The sequence below is a fragment of the Enoplosus armatus genome, chromosome 18, assembly GCF_043641665.1.
Source record: "Enoplosus armatus isolate fEnoArm2 chromosome 18, fEnoArm2.hap1, whole genome shotgun sequence".
In the NCBI taxonomy this organism is placed as follows: domain Eukaryota; kingdom Metazoa; phylum Chordata; class Actinopteri; order Centrarchiformes; family Enoplosidae; genus Enoplosus; species Enoplosus armatus.
Window position 1 is genome coordinate 9456454 of NC_092197.1, and position 19856 is coordinate 9476309.

Here is a 19856-nt window from a genome sequence, read left to right on the forward strand (position 1 = left end):
TGCGTTACCCCAATTCAATTCATTTAATTCCTCTTTAATAAAGAAGCGGCCCCACCCCCCTGTCCCCCGCCATTTACCTCGGATTTGTGCGATGAATGCTATAAATGTAAATCAATCTAGATGAGAAAGAATCCCATTGAAAGAGCAGAGAAATTTCATCTGGGAAAAGGAGACAAATGTAGGAGGGGCCCGCTCATAAAAAGCAGCTGTTTCACAGTAATCTTTTTTCGTGCCCTGTCACTCACCTTGCCTTTTCACTATCTCTGCAGCTCAAAAAAAAAAAAACTCCGCTATTGTATTTAGTTGCCATATCTTCTTTTCCCATTACATTGAAGTCCATATTCGTCCAGAAAGAGAGAGAGAAAGAAGAGAGCACAACTTGCCCATTTTTTTTTCTCGGACAATCCCCTTGTAGTTGCTGCAGTGAAAAGAGGAGTGCATGGATGTCAAATTGCCCTCAAAACACCATGAAAGATTGATTTGCAGCACTTTTCAGGGCCCTGACATTACTTGGAGGGGAGCTGAATAGGAAACCTGTGAGCCGGGGATGGAATAAAGATGTCCTCTCTGCTGGAAAAGAAGGAAAACTGCCCATTTAGCCCCAGTCCATCAAGCCCGAAAAATAGGCGAGAGAGGAAAAAACACAGAGGACTGTGACTATGGAGAAGAAAAGGCCCGTATATACTCATCTAAACGTTGTCACAATACCGAGGGGGCTCCGAACAGCCATGAATATTAAACCGCTTACCTCAACAAGGGCTTGAAAAAGTGAACCACGTCAAAGCAGCTTTGCATTTTTTGCATGCGAACAATGCTGTAAAAAAAAGAAGAAAAAAACCCACGTCGAGCTTGTTTCCATTCTTGTTATTCCCGCGCTAAACTCCTCACAAAAAAAATAATATTACCAGCGCATGAATACGAAATGCCTGAGAAAAAAATGGGCGAGCAACTCCCAGACTCAATGACCCACTTCTTCAACTTATCACTTTAACTCTTTAACTCACGTGTTTTTACATTCGGCCACCCTGTTGCGTTATTTTAATCACATTTTTAAACGGAGTTTGGTTTTAATTTCATTATTTGCGCTATAATCTATTTTTTTTGCAGCCCTCATAAGCTTTTTAAGCACTTTCCACTTCCATTTTGCACCTTTTCGATCTAAAAAAAAAAACATTTTTAAAATGTTATATTTGTCATTTCAGCACATCGGCGTGTATTTGCAGCTTTGCACAAACTTGTTGCATTCATTCCCAGCTTTACGTGCAGATAATTACTAAAATAAAGTTTTGTCCACTCCTCCTCTCCTCTCTCGCTCCCTCTGCTGTGTGTTTTAATGGCTGGTGTGTTGCGGTGCAGCAGGTCCACGCGGTGAGGGGTGTGTCATTAATAAGTAATTAGACAGGGGTCACACCAGCCACTTATATAAAGAGACCCTCGCAGCCAGGCAGGGCAGCTTTACGCACAGACAGTTTGGAGCAGGAGGACGGACTGAGGAGCAGCTCTTGGTGTCAACTTCTTCTTCTTCTTCTTCTTCTCCTCCTTTTTGTATCGCTCCACTTGCAGCTGCACCGCTGTTACCGTTTATTGTTTTCTTTTTGTTTGGCGTCTGATGCAACATGGGCTCCGTGCTACCCGCCGACTCTTTGGCTCTCAAGTCTGGATTTAAGTGTCCGAGCCGCTCGCTGTCAGACGTGATCACCTCGGACATCCTGCACAGCTTCCTGTACGGCAGGTGGAGGAACGTGCTGGGCGAACACCTGGCGGAGGAGCGGCAGAGCGGCAGCAGCCCCAAGACCGCCTTCACCGCCGAGGTGCTGGCGCAGTCCTTCGCCGGAGGTAGGCTGACATGCCGGTTTATTATGGGGCTGTTTTATTTCATTCTAGCCCTGACTGTTTTATCACATTGGCGTGCGTGTCTGCAAGGTTTTAATTGCAGTTTTGTGTCATCAGTTTGTGATTTTAAGCCTAATGTGTCTTCTTTGCGCTTCATGGGAATAAAAAAAAATCAGAATTTAATTAAATAAATATTTTTTTTATAAAGAATATACTTATATCGTGAGCAATTTCCTACAAATGCGCTGCCTACAAATCACTGAAATCCAAAAGGAAAATCTTCTTTTTCCACCACTGGCTGCAAGATTTGGGCATTTTATCCCAATAATATCATCACATTTCTAGGAGATCCCAGAACAACAAACACTCACTGTCCTTCTCAAACATTTATTTCCCAAACTTTCTCTCACTCTCTGCGTTTTTTCTCCCTCATTTTGCTGCTTTTATTTCGACCCATTTAACACATTAACCCTTTCAGAGCTGTGGGACCTCGCGTTTGGAGGCTTGTTAGGCGTGTAACTGCCGCTGATTGAAAGACGCAGGGCATTAAATTCATTTGGTTAACTTTGTGCTTGACCTGGGAAAGTTTCCACTTAAACCTCGAGGAGAGAAAGGGTTTCCTTTCTTTGAGATGTCCCGGGTTTTTATCCCGCATTCATCAATCTCCGGACAGTCTCTTTTCCTCTCTTGGCAGCTATGGGGCTCCGGAGCTTTTCTCTTTCTCTCTCCTTAAAAGATTTGCTGTTCCTCGCATAATGCACCGTGAAGGCTAAATCTAATGCTATTCATTGCATGTCAACCATCTAATCGCCTTTCCATTTTTTTGTTGCAGAAATTCCTGAGTCTTTTAAACAAGTCCTCGTTTCATTCAGCGCAAATTTATTGCTACAAAGTTCTTAAAAGGATAATGAATTTGGAATTAGCCGTTTCTTTTCCAGTAAAGTTTAATGAATATCACATCTGAAGCATGACAAATTGCTGGACCCTGGGCAATAGAGGACCATTTAACCCCTATTCGCTCGAGCTTTTTCGCAGCCTCAAAAAAAAAAAATCTTTGATTTTGACATTAAAGAAGCGCAAGATTTTTTTTTTCTTTTTTTCCCCTTTTTGATGCGGATGAAAATGCTTTCCAAGGGGGTTTCTCTGCACAACAAAAACTCTCAATTCAACCAGATAATCGAATTAAACGGAGGATAAGGTGTAGCTTAATATTTCGTGACTAAAATAAGATCCAGTCCATTTGCTGCTTTCAGCACTTTTCCAGCTTTGCATCAGCTCACCCTGCTGAACATTTCTGACTTACATGTTTGTGCAGTTTTACTCGTGCGTATTTTAGGAATCTATTTGTAGACACTGATGCACCGTCTCTACTTCTAACAGCTTTACTGCGCAGGTCACTACTTTGCACACTCACACTGTTTCTTTATACTTGCAGAGGTGCAGAAGCTGTCCAGCCTCGTGCTGCCCAGTGAAGTGATCATCGCCCAAAGCTCGATCCCTGGAGAAGGTCTGGGCATCTTCTCAAAGACTTGGATCAAAGCAGGAACCGAGATGGGCCCGTTCACAGGGAGAGTCCTGTCCCCTGAACACGTGGACCTGCTCAAGAATAACAACCTCATGTGGGAGGTGAGATGAAGTTTCCGGTGCAGTCTACACTTCATTCATGCAGCCTGTGAAGACATGTCTGTGTTTCATATAACTCCCTTCCTGTGTTATAATGTTCTGCCTCGCTGTTGTGTGCGCTCAGGTGTTCAATGAAGACGGCACGGTGCGCTACTTCATCGATGCCAGCCAGGAGGACCAGCGCAGCTGGATGACTTACATCAAGTGCGCCCGGAATGAACAGGAACAAAACCTGGAGGTGGTGCAGATCGGCAGCAGCATCTTCTACAAGGCGGTGGAGGTGAGAACGAACTCAGAGCTTGTTTCTGTTCAGCAGCTTCTAAAGATAATGCTGTTGGTCTGTATACGCGGACTGGGCCTTGGGTGGCTTTATGGGATCTTACTGACGACCACCAAGAATGTAAAAGTCCTGTAGAACAGCGCCGCCTGCTGGCCAACAGGAGGATTGAAAATGTGGTTTCACATAAGTCACATACTGATTAGCTGACATTAGCCCTGTTTCTTCCTCCATCAGACCATCCCACCAGACCAGGAGCTTCTTGTCTGGTATGGAAACACTCACAACACATTCCTGGGAATCCCCGGAGTTCCAGGAATAGAGGAAGGAGAGCAGAAGAAAAGCAGGAATGGTGAGTCATTTTGCGGATCAACATCTGGGCTCTGTAGGTGTCGTGGCTTTAGATACAACCTTTTAAATACTTAACATGCTCTGGAGCTGTGAAGGCTTGACCTCATCTCCCTCCTCTTTGTCTCCTCTCCCAGATGACTCCCACTCCTGTGACGGCCCTTCCGCGTGCTCCCCCCCTTCCTCCATCACAGCCAGCCGGATGCGCTGCGTCATCTGCCACCGCGGCTTCAACTCCCGCAGCAACCTGCGCTCACACATGCGCATCCACACGCTGGACAAGCCCTTCGTCTGCCGCTTCTGCAACCGCCGCTTCAGCCAGTCGTCCACGCTCCGGAACCACGTGCGCCTGCACACCGGCGAGCGGCCCTACAAGTGTCACGTGTGTCAGAGCGCCTACTCGCAGCTGGCGGGCCTGAGGGCGCACCAGAAGAGCGCGCGGCACAAACCGGCTGCGCATGCCGCCGACGTGCAATCCCAAGTGTCGCCTCCTCCTCCACAGATGACGGCCATGCCCCACCAGCACCAGATGCCCCTGGTGCACCACATCCCCACCATGGTGCTATGATGACAGGAACACGGAGGGACTCAGAACAACGTTGCACTTTAGATTATAGCTGTAGTGGAGAAGCGAAGGGAGATCCTGATGAGACGCTAAGGGAATAAATGAGTTGATGTGACAGTGAAGCATCTCACAAAGACATTTAAACATGTTGCCTTATTTGTATTGCTTTTTCCTTTGGCTATCACGTGATCCAGACTCCAGCAGAAAGACGTTTTAATGATTGCTTGTATTTTGGAAATCTGAAAAATGCTGAAAAACAACTCAAGATTGTACAAATTATTTGTTATTAATGCTTCTCTGTGTAAACAAGTGTCATATATCACTACAAATGTGAGACCTTTTTTCCCTACATTTGTTATTTTGCATCACATCCTCACCAGCTCAGGTGAAAAGTACTTTTAAAACAACAGTCAGAGATTTGTACAGTAAGTAGAAACGACGGGATATGGCCTCCGGTGAACATTGACTCAGCTGCATTGCTCCACACTGTAAACTCAAACTGTCACTTTAACCTTGCACAGACTGTATACTATACTATTGTGTAATTGTAAAATTGTATTGTATGCTACTGTACATGTGAATGTAAATACATTTGTGCTTTCTTCTATTCTAAATAAATATGATATGATATTCCATATATGATGGTGATTATTGTAGGATTCATTTACTCAGACATCAAAACACCTGTGGCTGCTTTAAAGGACGTATAGACACTGATCATATACAGTCTTTTCCTGCTCTGTCGTGTTGTTTCCATCACATGCAAAAGAGAATTGAGTCGTTTTATGTGCTGTTTCAGTGTGGTGACCTCGTGTGTAGAGGTCAGCCTTTGTTAAAAGAGTGTATGAGCTGTTCTTAAGAGAGTCAAATCCAGACCAAAGACTGAGATTCATGTGTTTGCTGACTGTATCACTCCAAGATGATTTAGTCTGATAAACTAAGCTAGTTAATGTAACTGTACTGTAACAAAACAAGAAGAAGACATTATCATTACTAAGAAACACACACTTTTGTTGGTTTTATCAGAAGAGTGTCAGTCTTTCAAAAGAAACTTATATTGATGATGTTTTTTACTCCATAAATAAAATGTCTAAACTGCCAGTCCTGTTCTGCATCATGGGAGATTTTAAATATCCCAGTACACATTAGGCCAAGCAGCAGGCAGATTAAAACACCAGACAACATTTAAAAAAAAGAGCTCTGGAGGATGTTGATCATAGAGGATAACAACATGTGGTGAAAGTGTTTTACTGAGCAACAATCATGAAGAGTTTGTGCATGTTTTCAAACCACCATTTTGAAAATCATTTTAAGGTTAATTGTTTTTGTAGGTCTCTTCAGTGGAGGGTCAGTTTTCACAGAAAGTTTTATTGATGAGGCTTTACCTCCATCCATTTTATCCATTGGTCCTGTTTACCATCACATGGGCTGGACACCCAGTATACCAGCACACATTAGGGTACTGGACGGGTAAGCAGCACATCGGCTCAGCGGTCTGGTGCAGTGTGTCCTGGGTTTGAACCTGCCGGCCTCGGTGGAGTCTGAGGAGTTAACTTTAAGTTAACCCTGTGTCCAGATTTTCTCACTGTAGGTGCTTTGGAAACTCTTGTCCGGCTTCGGTATGTAAGAACTTATTTATCCCACAGGCAGTTCGCTTGCTCAATTCTTACAGATTCTTTGTTTTCTTAAGGTGCTTTTCTTACATTTTGTTTATTGTATTACTTGTAGTATTCAAACTGTCAGTGTTGTTGTTATATGTGTGTGTTATATGTGAGTGTTTTAATGTTTTAATGAACTGCAGGATGGGACAAATACAATCTCCCACCTGTGGACAATAAAGCTGTATTCTATCTTCATTAAAACAGTTGATTGCACATAAAAGTAGCTATTAATAGTTAATAAATAAAGAAACCGACAAGCGCTTTATTCATGTCAAAGAGGTGCACTTTTTTGAAAATCTGTTTTAATGTTGTATTCTTTATGTGTACTAGCAAACGGCTGATGGCAGCAGTTGTTTGTTATTCCACATGATGGCGCCACATATTCAGGAAAACAGATTCTCATAAGAGAAAAGTGGCCCTCTCCTGGAGAAACACTGTCAGGACACTTTTATGACATGATTTTAACAACCATTTATTTGATTCATTAAATTAATTTGCTGTGCTGACCACATTGCATTTCAGCTGTCAGACATCATCCAACTTCCCAACAAGGAGTTTTCGGACAAGTCGTCATTATAACAAGCGCAGAGCAACACAGATCAAGTAGATACACCTGAGAGGTGAATCAGGTGATGGGGGAATGAGGGCATCTCTTCTGTCCACTCTGCTGGAAGAAATTAGGAAGGAGTCTGACTGGATGTTGTTTCATCGTTAGAGACCGTCCACACATTCTGCCCTGCACAGTGAGGAAGAAAAGACAGTTTAGCCAGCAGAACTACATAGATCATTATTTCAAAATGGTGCAGTTTCACCTAAACGAGGAGCACCTTTGCTCTGGTACAGTCATCCTGCTGCTGTCCTGTGCTTCCTCGAGAAGCCACAGCAGGAAACTATCCACACAGCGGCATTGCGCAATGCTGAAGGAAGACAAGGTGAAACAGACAGGAATCCGTCTTTTATCTGTTTGTAGTATCAGCCACAGAAGTCTGCTGAGATAATGTTGTGGCAGGTAACCTGATCCCACCCCTATCAGGTTCAACACGCTCCATTTTACACACAATCCTACTGTACTGTGCATTTTCACGTCTTAAGTCTTTATTTCATTCAAATTTGTTTCTCAACACAATGAATAGAATAAGATTGTCTATAGGGAAAAAGATGTCATTATCACATTATTCATCTTGTTTGTGTTCTGTTCATCTGTTTTATCTGTCTGTATCTGTTTAAAAACGTGATGTGAATTTGTTGAGAAAGTTTTAATACTTACCAGAGAATATTAGTCATAGCATAGTTCCTCTTAAATGTTTTCTTTACGAGTTAGTCTTGAAGTCCAGCTCATTTGTTCCCATGTGCTCAGTGTAAAGACATGTGTGTGTGCAGTGACACTACGAGACAATGACACAGCGTTCATCAGTCACTGAGACTCCAATGACTGATGTCACCTTCAGCTCACTCTGATGTCAGTAAACTGAGAGACACCACACAGATACTGGAAGTGTTACTGGTGTGTTTTCCCTCAATTTTTCCATATATTTACTTCACCGACACGAAAACTGTGAACAAAATGAGATATTGCCACTGACAGTAATCAAGATTAGAACAGTGTATTAATGTATGATACAGGATCTTTTCATACAATGTATAATGATTTTTTAAAAAAAACTAAATAATCATACGTCCATCATGAGCATTTGATCATTATAACAACTACAATCAAGGTGTGAAGACTGGGATGTATATGTGTCAGTTTTTGTGAGGAAATATTTAATTATAGAAATGATTACATTATTTTAGGAACACATCAAAATCTCAGTTTCTTCTTCACAATCTGCAGTCTGAGAGCTGAAATGAGGTTGTAAAAAATAAAGAAAACAATAGTCTTAACGTTTTGTCCTCATAATTTAACAGATAAGTAAAGATTTTACTGGGAATTTTGCGGGAGAGAGGTTACCAAAATTACTTTTCAATCATCATCATGGTTTTTGTGTGTGTTTTTGTTTTTACAAGTGAAGGGGAGAAAAAACAATTCTTGATGGGAAAAAAATCTAAAATAAAAGTAAAGTTAAATCTGTTTCACACTTCAAAATCAAGTTTCTCCTCCGCTGTATGACATTAAACATATTAAATTCTGTTTTATGTGAGCATACTTGTAATTGAATGGTGCTACAATAAAATATGTAATACAACTTTGTAAAATGTATTATAACTTTGACAATGTTGTTTTTGGATACAAAAGATCTTAAAAAATATTATAGAATAATCTCCCCCCTTCAATATCAGAATCAGAATCAGAAACTGTTTATTGCCAAGTAACATACATTACAAGGAATTTGCTGTGGTCTGAAGGTGCTATTGTTTTGATAACAAATAAGTAGAATATAAAAGCTAAAATAACAATAAGAATAAAAATAAAAATAAGATAAGATAAATAACAAACAGTGCAGTGACCAGAATAAAGTAAAGTAAAGTGTCCAGATAAAGTGTCCAGTAGGGGGTGAGTGCGTTAATGTAACGCAGTGGGGACAGGGGTGATGTACGTTAATATAACGTATAGCTTGCGGTAGTGTTCGGGGGGGTGTCAGTGAGAGTTTGTCAGGTTGACTGCAGAGGGGAAGAAACTGTTTTTGTGGCGGGAGGTTTTGGTCCTGATGGACCGCAGCCTCCTGCCAGAGGGGAGGGGGTCGAACAGATGGTGTCCGGGGTGGGAGGGGTCGGCAGCGATCTTCCCTGCTCTCCTCAGGGTCCTGGAGGAGTACAGGTCCTGAAGAGATGGGAGGTTGCAGCCGATCACCCTCTCTGCAGAGCGGATGATACGCTGCAGTCTGCGTCTGTCCTTGGTGGAGGCAGCAGCGTACCAGACGGTGATGGAGGAGGTGAGGATGGACTCAATGATGGCGGTGTAGAAGTGAACCAGCATTGTTTGTGGCAGGTTAAACTTCCTCAGCTGCCTCAGGAAGTACATCCTCTGTTGGGCTTTCTTGATGAGGGAGCTGATGTTCAGCTCCCACCGGAGGTCCTGGCTGATGATGGAGCCCAGGAAACGGAAGGACTCCACAGTGTCCACTGGAGAGTCACACAGGGTGATGGGGGCGGGTGGGGCTGCGCTCTTCCTAAAGTCAACAACCATCTCCACTGTCTTTGAAGCGTTAAGCTCCAGGTTGTTGCTGTTGCACCAGGTCACCAGGTGGTCAATCTCCCACCTGTAGGCAGACTCATCCTCTCCAGAGATGAGTCCGATGAGGGTGGTGTCGTCCGCGAACTTCAGGAGTTTGACGGACTGGTGACTGGAGGTGCAGCTGTTGGTGTACAGGGAGAAGAGTAGAGGTGAAAGAACGCAGCCTTGAGGGGAGCCGGTGCTGATCGTCCGCGAGTCTGAGACGTGTTTCCCCAGCTTCACGTGCTGCTTCCTGTCAGACAGGAAATCTGTGATCCACCTGCAGGTGGGGTCAGGCACGTTGAGCTGGGAGAGCTTGTCCTGAAGAAGAGCCGGGACGATGGTGTTGAAGGCAGAGCTGAAGTCCACAAACAGGATCCTGGCATAGGATCCTGCGGAGTCCAGGTGCTGGAGGATGAAGTGTAGAGCCAGGTTGACGGCGTCGTCTACAGACCTGTTGGCTCTGTAGGCGAACTGCAGGGGGTCCAGCAGAGAGTCTGTGATGGATTTGAGGTGGGACAGGACCAGGCGTTCAAATGATTTCATGACCACAGAGGTCAGGGCGACGGGTCTGTAGTCATTTAATCCTGTGGGCCCTGGTTTTTTGGGGACGGGGATGATGGTGGAGGCCTTGAAGCAGGCTGGCACGTGGCATGTCTCCAGTGAGGTGTTGAAGATGTCCGTGAACACCGGAGACAGCTGATCGGCGCAGCGCTTCAGGCAGGATGGGGAGATGGAGTCTGGTCCAGCAGCTTTACGCGGGTTTTGTCTCTTGAAGAGCCTGTTCACATCTCTTTCAAGGACAGACAGAGGTGTCGATGCTGGAGGAGTGGGGGGCGCTGTGGGGGGCAGCTGTGGTGGTAGGAGGTGTGAGAGTTCAGCCCCAGGTGTGATGAGGGGGTTGGGGCTGTTGGGCTGGAGCTGGTGGGTGATGGTGTGGGGGATGGTGTCAGGACTGTCCCATTGTCTTTCAAAGCGACAGTAGAAGTCGTTGAGGCTGTTGGCGAGGCGTCGGTCGTTAGCAGAGTTGGGGGCTCTTGGCTTGTAGTTGGTGATCTGCCTGAGCCCCCTCCACACAGAAGCAGAGTCGTTGGAGGAGAACTGGTTTTGTAGTCTCTCTGAGTACAGTCGTTTAGCTTCCCTCACCGCCTTGCTAAACTTGTACTTGGCTTCCTTAAACTCCACTCTGTTGCCACTCTTAAACGCCTCTTCCTTTTCCAACCTCAGCTGTCGCAGTCTTGCTGTGAACCAGGGTTTGTCGTTGTTGTAACTCACCCTGGTCCGAGTTGGTACGCAGCAGTCCTCACAGAAGCTGATATATGAAGTCACAGCCTCTGTGTACTCATCCAGACTGTTAGTAGCAGTCCTGAAAACATCCCAGTCAGTACAGTCCAAACACGCCTTCAGGTCCTCTGCAGCTTCACTGGTCCACTTCTTCGAAGTTCTCACAACAGGCTTAGAAAGTTTTAATTTCTGCCTGTATGCAGGAATCAGGTGGACCATGTCGTGGTCAGAGTGTCCCAGTGCAGCGCGGGTGACGGCGTGAAAAGCGTTACTGACTGTGGTGTAACAGTGATCCAGAGTGTTCCCCTCCCTGGTGGGGCATTTAATAAACTGTTTGTATTTGGGGAGTTCATGTCTGAGATTACCTTTGTTAAAGTCACCGAGGACAATAACTAAGGAGTCCGGGTTGGTCCGCTCCGTTTCCAGTATCTGATCGGCGAGTGCGCGCTGTGCGTCCTGCACGTTGGCCTCCGGTGGAATGTAAACACCGACCAGAACGAATGAAGCGAACTCACGGGGGGAGTAGTAAGGTTTACAGTTTATGAAAAAAGTTTCCAGGGAAGGAGAGCAATGCCGTCGGATCACTGTCACGTCGTTACACCAGCTGCTGTTGATGTAGAAACAGATACCTCCACCCTTTGTTTTGCCGGAGAGGTGCGCGTCGCGGTCCGCTCGGAGTAGCTGGAATCCGTCCAGCTGCAGCGCCGCGTCGGGAGTTCTTTCCCCCAGCCATGTCTCCGTGAAGCACAAAACAGCAGATGAATAAAAGTCCTTGTTTCTCCTCATCAGCAGCTGGAGTTCGTCCATCTTATTCCCCAGTGAGCGCACGTTAGAGAGAAATATTCCGGGTAGCGGTGTGCGTTGTCCTCGCCGGCGAAGACGCACGAGCGCACCGGCACGTTTCCCTCTACGTCGACGTAGAGCTGCAAAGGTGAGAGCACCTTTGACCAGAATGTCCCATAAAACAGTTAAAGGTGCGAGAAATTCGGGAAACAAATCCACTGGAGATGTTCCCCTGATGTTCATGAGCTCTTCTCTGGTGAAAGAGCTCCGTGAACCAAAACAAAAAACACTGTTTACAAACAAAACAAGGCAAAACAATGCGCTCCAACAGACCGAGGCAGCCATCCGCGGCGCCATCTTGGAACAAGGCCAATAAAACAAGCTGACTAAATGACAAGACTAACTTCAACCTTGTAATGCTTTCTAATAACGACAAAAGATCTTGTGGCTATTAACAAGTGATGATTTACACATAATCAAGAGGAAAATGTATCTTACAATACCTGTAAATACGGAGTCGATTGAGTCGGCCTTGCTGGAGCGATGCTGCTGTTATCTGTTAGTAGAGTCTGATCCCTTCACAGCTGCTGGAGGACTGTTGTCATTTTTCTGTGGCTAGCCTTCAGCGCTAGCTAGCCGCTTGATTTTCTCTCCATCATACTTTGATCCAGCAGGTGGGTCACAGTTTATGTCAACACCTTTGTACTGATCCAAGCTACTTAACTCGTGTAACGAAAGCATTGGTTTATAAAAGTAACCGTTCATCAGAAATAAATGTCGTCAGATGTAGCTAGCTGAAAGTTGAAAACAAATGTCAGCTAACAGCTAGCTGGCTTGTTAACAAGTTAGCTAGCTTAACGTTAGCTTCATAGACATATCTGGCTAGCATAGCTGTAAACTAAGCTCTTAACTAATTTTGCTTAACAAACAGACACAAACATACGCTAGTTGTTACGTCTTTAGCTAGCTCATATTTGGTAGGCTAGTAGGAAGGCTACACAGTCTCCTTTCAGTGTAAACACAGGAACTTGTTATGAGTTGTACGCACAGCGAGAAAAAATGTCCATGTTAGGTCATCTTCACACGACGGGTTGGTTCTGCGAAGAAGAGCTGCACACATCTCCTCAGAGTTAGATAAGGGTACTGATTAATTTTTAAAAAGTTTAATTCACATGAAATTCCCAATGTTATACGATTGTGTTAGCTTGTAATTGAGGAAATGCCACGCCAACATGGCTCTGTTCCAGCAGCGACTATGCTTTTGTACATATATCTTAAACCCCTCCTTCACGTTGCCCTATTGTTTGACAACTCTGAGGAACATGGTGCGCCATTAAGTTCAGTACCTGCGGATGCACTGACATGATAAATATAATGATGATCGCTTTAATGAGCTGCTCTGACAGCAGGGGACCTGAACACAGCTCAGTGCTGTCTGTGCACATTAACTCACACCAGTATATATCAGCTCTCAGCTGTCAGGCTCAAATTAGTCCCAGTGAAGGTGGGGCCTCAAGTTATTCATGGCTGCACAGGGCAAACTAATATGACTGATTTCAGGGTCTCTTCTTCTGAATTATAATATATCTTCTTAGCTAGAATGTCATTTTTTAAATTTTCCATGTGCTAAAGCTGACATGAATATTTGAGTAATAAAAGAAAAGTAAAGCTAGCTCCAGTTATTCAGCTCAGTGTACTGTTTTGGTCATTTTTCAAGCAACAATGCCCAACATCTGAGCTGCTCAAATGTAAGGATTTGCTGCTGTTCTATGTCATATATGACAGTAAACTGTACACAGCATTTTGGGGTTTTGGACTGTTGGTCAGACAAAACAAGACGTTAGAAGACGTCAACTTGGGCTCTGAGAAATTGTTAAGAGTATTTTTGATAATTTTTTAACAGCTTGTAAAAAATAAAACATTGAGTAAGTTAGACACTAATAGTCAGATCAATAGATAATCATCTTAAATATGGTATGTAGTGATCATCATCTGTTGCCTGACACACTCTTGTATACACTTCATTTGACAAGTCGACTTTGCTGAAGTTCACACACACTTATAGTCCGTATAAAATATTACAAAACAAGGGCAGAGCCCAGTGTTTCTCTCTGGGATGCACACTTCATCTACTTTTTGAAGAGAAAGTGTAGCACCAATGAAACATCTGGAATAAAAGAAAACATTTTATTGATAACAGTGTAAAAATGATCATCAATTTCAACTTTAATGAATTTATTTCAGGCTACATTCTACAAAATCAGTTAGTTAGACGTCTTCTCAAGTTTTCAAAATCAAGTATTAAATGAGGCTATTTAGATTTGAGTTCAGGTCATGCAGTCTGTGTGTCCACCTCTGTGTTTGACTATTTAACAATTCTTATAATCTCTTTATTGTTGTAGTCATTTTGTCTATCTAAGATGGCAAACATTACCTAATTCCAGCTTTGCACTTGTGAGGATTTGATTTGTGAAAATTAAATATTTAATATTGAAGACATCTGAAAACAGCAACTTAGGCTTTAGGAAAATGATTTTTTTTCACAAATTTCTTACATTTTATAGAACAAATGGTTAATTAAGAAAATAATTTGCAGATTAATTTGTAATGAAAGTAATCCTACATAATGTCTTTCATTCAGTAATGAAAATGTCTCCTTTACTAAAATGGCAGCACGTCAGTTGGCACTACAAACTCATGCTGTGCAGCCAAGATTTGTCTAAACGTATGGAAGTTTATTTTATATTCTAGTGGCGTTTTTAAAGATATCAGTTATGTCAGGCTCAATTTTTGGGGAAATGTGAATAAAATGATGCTCAAAAGTTTTCAGAACAAGATGGAATAAGATGATTTTAACAACCTTAAAGCTACTTAAGTGGAAACAAAAGGGGGAAAATGTATGTTCACATAACATCACACCCCATGTATGTGTGGGTGTGTGTGTGTGGTGCGCAGGATGTTAGGATGGAGTGTGGCCCAGTTCTGCCGGACAGCCTGGTGTTGGAGATCTTCCTGCATTTGCCCCATGATGCAGTGCTGAGAGCTGGTCTGACCTGCAGACAGTGGCTGGCTGTCTCCAGAGATGAGTTCCTTTGGAGGGAGCTGTTCTACAGCTACTACCACATACCACGCTCTGTACCCAGACACCCAGGTAAACAAGTATGATTTAACAGAAGAAATCAAAGTCTGATAACAGCTTTGTGTATAGATGTTGAGACAGGTTGCAGCTTTAAATAACTCCTGATCTACATTGTGCAGCGGCAGTGTCGTGGTACAGGGAGTTCAGGCGTCTGTTTGACTGCATCCCCTGTGTGGAGGTTCAGACGCTGAGAGATCACAGTGACCAGGTCCTCCACCTGGCTTTCTCTCATAGGGGTCACCGCTTCTCCTCCTGCTCCAAAGACTGCACTGTTAAGGTAGGGATTAGAAGATTATTGAGGCTACTTTCATCCTGAATCTTATTTTCTTACTTTCTGCCACCGTGACAAGTGATTGTGGTCAGTGTTTGGTTACGTACCTAACTGTAGGGCTTTTATTTTCTCTGGTTATCGCTAGTACAGCTATAAAGCACACACAGTGTGCCAGAAAAAATAGATCCTGCAGTTACGTGTGTGTTTAAATCATTGATGAAGAAGCTCTTACATGATATGATGATCTTTTTGGTACTTAATTCTTTATTCTATACCTTCTGTGTTCTTATTTGCTGTGCTGCGAGACACGTTTTTCTCCAAGTTTTAAGTACTCTTTATGGATTTTTTTTTGGTTCTTTGAAGCTGCTTAAAATTAATCTGGACCTGTTGTTATTGCAAAGTCCTTGAGCCCAACATGCAGGTTATTGAGAAATCATTATGATCTGTTGGTGTAATTATAACTGTATAATGTTCACGAGTTACATATATTTATACATGATAAAATGTAAATGTTTAGCCTTTATTGATACTGACAGTGGAGCGAGTGGGGGGGTGACATTCAACAAAAGTCTTCTGGCTTCTTGTGCGCAGCTATGGGACACTGAGCGGCTAGATGGTAATATCTCGCTGGTGCACAGCTCCAGCATGCGGCAGTTTAACTGGGGCTACACCCAGTTCTCCCAGTTCAACGCTGACGACACATTGCTGCTCGTGTCCGGCGTTTACCTGGGCCCACACCACTCCTCATCTGGGGAAATCGCTGTCATCAGTCTTGGTAGGCACCAGAAAAAAATCCCACAGCAGTCACGTGTCATCATTTCCTGTTGAAGACAAGTTATTTTTAGTTATATAAAAAAAAATCTTTCCTCCCAGAAAGATATGGTCAGTATGTGTGATCTCCTTTTGCGATCAGACCATACAAACCAACAGCAATGCGTAAAGAAGGCTGTAGGTTAATATGGATGACGTATGTAAGAAACAACATGTACAAGTAGCATCTGTGATTATGCAATACATTCCACGATCTATGTTAAATCCCCATTCCTTTGTCACTTCAATGAGGAAAACAACCCTCCAAATCTGCTTTACTGTATTTATTTACTGCAAACAGTCAGTTTCAGCCACAATGAGATGATGTGCCCAAAGTCACAGTTTCAGCCTTTTTAGACTCTAGTTACCAGTTTATTGGGTACACCTAGCTAAAACTAATGCAGGTGCTGATTCATTTTGGAGGCTGTTGTTCCTGTTTCAAAGTATCTTTCAATCTGTGAGTTATTTTAAACCAACTAAGAGTTTGTGTGTGTATTCAGTCTGCATTAATGTGTGTGTTTCCAACCCTCCCATTCTCCCCGTGTCTCAACGCATGACAGAAAATTACACGCTGTTGTCGCGTGTGAGGAACAAGCCGTACGATGTGTTTGGCTGCTGGCTGAACGAGACCCACCTGATCTCTGGGAACCTGCACTGGATAGGCAACATGACGTCCTGCTCTGTGCTCTGGCTCAATAAAGCCTTCCAGGTGAGACCCAGTGCAGCAGCTAAAGCCTGTTAGACATGTCAGTCAAAATGACCCAAAATTTAAAATCATCAAATGTTTTTTTACACAGTCCTAAAGAACATGGTCCTTTGCTAAGTATTCAGCTTCACTGAGCAGCTCAACGCTTCAGCACAAAGTTCTTTTCTCCGACAGGATGTTGAATCAGAGAACGTCAACGTAGTCAAGCGCCTCTTTAAGATCCAGAATGTCAATGCCAGCACCATCCGCACAGTGATGGTGGCCCACTGCCGTCGGCACGACAACCCGGACTTGCTGCTGGACTACGAGGCCCAGTCTCAGGCTCGAAGGCAGAAAGGGCAGCAGCAGCAGCACCAGCCCCTCCTCTTTGACTTGGGAACCTCCGGCAGCGAGGAAGAAGACGAGGAAGTGGAGGGCGAGAGGGAGGTGAGGTGTCAGGGCCTCCCCTCTGCCCGCCTTCCTCAGCCCACCATCTCAGGCCTGGAGCACATTAGACAGGTGAGTTAGGTGTAAAAGTCATTTTGATTCATTTTTTGAAGTGATATTGTTCTTCATTCTGCCTCTTTTTTTGCTTTTCTTCCTTCCTTCCTGTTAGAGTCGTAAAAATGTAGGACCCATGGAGCTGGAGATTGAGAGCCAGGTGGCTAAGATGATGGGCAGAGCCCACACGAAGGCCCCTGACTCCAGCCTAATGGAGCCCTCTGAGCCCGGGGAGGGAGAGGACAAAACCTACTTACTCTTCACTACTGGCAGCCTTACATACTCCCCTCATCAGATAGGTAAGACTGCTCTCAAGGCATGCAGATATAATGCAACAAATTTAGGAAACTTTGTAGAAGACAAATGACATACAATGCTGTTAGACGTCTCCTCTCATGTGGTCTTTGTCACTTTCCAGGTATTAAGCGGATCAAGCCGGACCAGATGACCACTTGTGGTCCTGTACTCGGGGAAGAGCGGAGTTCAGATGAGTTTTTCGATTCCCTGGACCACGTTATTGATATCCATGGACACATCATTGGTATGGGCCTTTCTCCAGACCACAGGTCAGTAAATTATGTGCAGATTCAGTATGCTTTAATGTAGAAAATAAGCAACATGGCCTCATATATATATATAGCCCTGCCCACGTACTTTTCTTGTGCTACGGTGAGAGGCTTCTTTTCTTGCACAAATCTTCTGGAGAGCCTTCCCACAAAACTGGAGGCTGTTATAGCAGCATTTGAATGTTCCTGGTCTTGCATTAGATGTTCAGCTATCACATATGGATCTCTGGATGTCCACATACTTTTGGCCATGTAGTGTAGCATCACACTATGTTTTCACTATATTTTCGGAACCTAAAAAGTTTTGTAAATAGATCTTGTCACTGGCTTAGTACAAAAAAAACAGCATATATGTCAACGTGCCAAAGCAATACATGTATGAACTGTCCAGATTTCAGATGCTCTCATGACTCATAAATTTTACTCCTTCATTCATCAGGTACCTTTACGTGAATAGCCGGGCTTGGCCAGCCGGGTGTGTGATCTCGGACCCCATGTCTCCTCCTCCCATTGCCGAGGAGATAGACCTGCATGTGATCGATCTGAAGAGTTTGAGGGAGGAGAGAAGGAGTCTGCGCGCTCACCGAGCCTTCACGCCAAACGACGAGTGCTTCTTTATCTTCCTTGACGTCAGCAGGGACTTTGTTGCCAGGTGGGTGACTGAAGACCATCTACTTTTTCAAGAATAGAATAGATGCAACTTTCACACTTGCAGCCCTCGCAATTAAATTTGCCTGCGTTTTGACATTAAGTGATCATGTACGAATAGGGAAATGATACTGCAATGGTGGAAAATTTGTCACCACAATTTGACTGCTCGTTTCATAGTAACATCTGTGTTTCCATACTGGCATATTGTGTGGGCAGAGGCATCACAATGCTGCTGTTATCACATATGACGCCTGTAATAGCAACAGAGGACTTGTGTGGTCTCCATAGTTTTAAAATAATGTAAACCAGTCACTTGTGTGAATGACAGAAGCTGCCATCGTCACTGGAAGGGCTCAGGTAACATAGCTACTCAGTGTTACAGAATGTGCGTGTGAAAGCAGCTACACTGACAATATGTACGAAAGACACCTGAAATATTGAATACGAGCAAAACAAAAACAAGAAGATAGAAATCCTCTCAGACAGAGTGAGGAATGATGTAAGAGAAAACATGATTTAGGATAGGAAACTGGCCAAAAACCAGTTTCAGGATAGAGATGATCCTCTTGCAAAAGTAGCTTGTGTGTTCGCCAAACTCACCCACCTAAGATATATAAGTGTATTTGCCTTGTGGGTGGTATTGATTACCCTGGGGGAAGGTGTTTGAGAGGGGATTTCCAAAACTGTTGACAGTTCACAGAACATCAACCAAAAGCCATTTAAAAACAGCTCGTAAATACTGCTTCTTGATAGAATAATAATAATTTATTGAGTAGGAATTTAGAGGAACCTTTTGTAAGGACAGTTGCCTGGGAGACGAGTATTACCCTTGTTTGCACATTGTGAAGGCTTCACTGACTTACCTCTACACTGTCTTACCCACAGTGGAGCAGAGGACAAGCACGGCTACATCTGGGACCGTCACTACAACATCTGTCTGGCACGTCTGGCACACGACGATGTGGTGAACTCTGTGGCATTCAGCCCCGCTGACCAGGAGCTACTGCTGTCCGCCAGCGATGACTCTACCATTAAGGTGTGGCGCTCACCGCGCATGGTCCGCCTGGCGCAGTCCCCCGCCCGGCCGCCGAGGCCCCGCAGCCTCCTGCCGTCCTGGCTGAGCCGAAACAAGAACTCAGCGCCTTCCAGCAGTGTCAATGGAAAACCATGAGTCAGGTTGGGAAACACATGGGAGGCAGCGTGGAGAGGAAAGTTTGATCTGTGTCCTCTGTGGTGTGAAAATATATATAAATACGCATATATACATACACACTCCATGTATATGTACAATGTGGTTACAGTCAGTGTTTTTGCTTGAGCTCACGGGGTTGTGACACACAGCAGTGATCGGTGTCTTCAGCTTACAGGAGACAGGATATGATGTGACTCAGACACCAGAGGGCGCCGTTGCACCAGAAAAAGACTACTGGACTCCTTGACCGGAGTGATATGAAATGTCATCACAGATAGAGTGTAGAGCTGACACCTAAACGCACAAGACAGACATCCAAACATGTTCCCGAAGAGTTGGTTTTGTCTGTTTTCACCTGTAACGTGTCTGAACAGGTCCGACACAGGGCTCCTGGACCTGAGATGTAAATGTATGTAAATGTTCTGCAGAGATGGCATCTTACGACCGCGGCCGTCACGTCCTGCTCATCAGAGGCAAAATGCTGTAAAACTGAGCATTATTTCACAAATGTCT

General features: G+C 44.1%; 2 protein-coding genes and 1 long non-coding RNA gene across 3 annotated transcripts; 2 read left to right on the forward strand and 1 right to left on the reverse strand.

Moving 5' to 3' along the window:
• Positions 1-1616: 1616 nt before the first annotated feature.
• Positions 1617-4649, forward strand: LOC139301708 (PR domain zinc finger protein 12-like). The gene is made up of 5 exons (XM_070925167.1): positions 1617-1836; positions 3269-3459; positions 3581-3736; positions 3971-4085; positions 4219-4649. The coding sequence occupies exons 1-5, from the start codon at positions 1617-1619 to the stop codon at positions 4647-4649; spliced, it is 1113 nt and encodes a 370-aa protein (XP_070781268.1).
• Positions 4650-6687: 2038 nt separating this feature from the next.
• LOC139301788 (uncharacterized) lies at positions 6688-7790 on the reverse strand. Its single transcript, XR_011598881.1, has 3 exons — positions 7575-7790; positions 7135-7224; positions 6688-7043 (listed from the first exon to the last, which is right to left on the reverse strand). It is a non-coding gene; the product is annotated as an uncharacterized lncRNA (long non-coding RNA).
• A 4363-nt stretch (positions 7791-12153) lies between these two features.
• Positions 12154-19337, forward strand: fbxw5 (F-box and WD repeat domain containing 5). Its single transcript, XM_070924714.1, has 10 exons — positions 12154-12202; positions 14484-14679; positions 14787-14944; positions 15530-15713; positions 16309-16457; positions 16629-16952; positions 17050-17233; positions 17353-17500; positions 17940-18152; positions 19037-19337. The coding sequence occupies exons 2-10, from the start codon at positions 14493-14495 to the stop codon at positions 19320-19322; spliced, it is 1833 nt and encodes a 610-aa protein (XP_070780815.1). The 5' UTR covers positions 12154-12202; positions 14484-14492; the 3' UTR covers positions 19323-19337.
• The last annotated feature ends 519 nt before the right edge of the window (positions 19338-19856 follow it).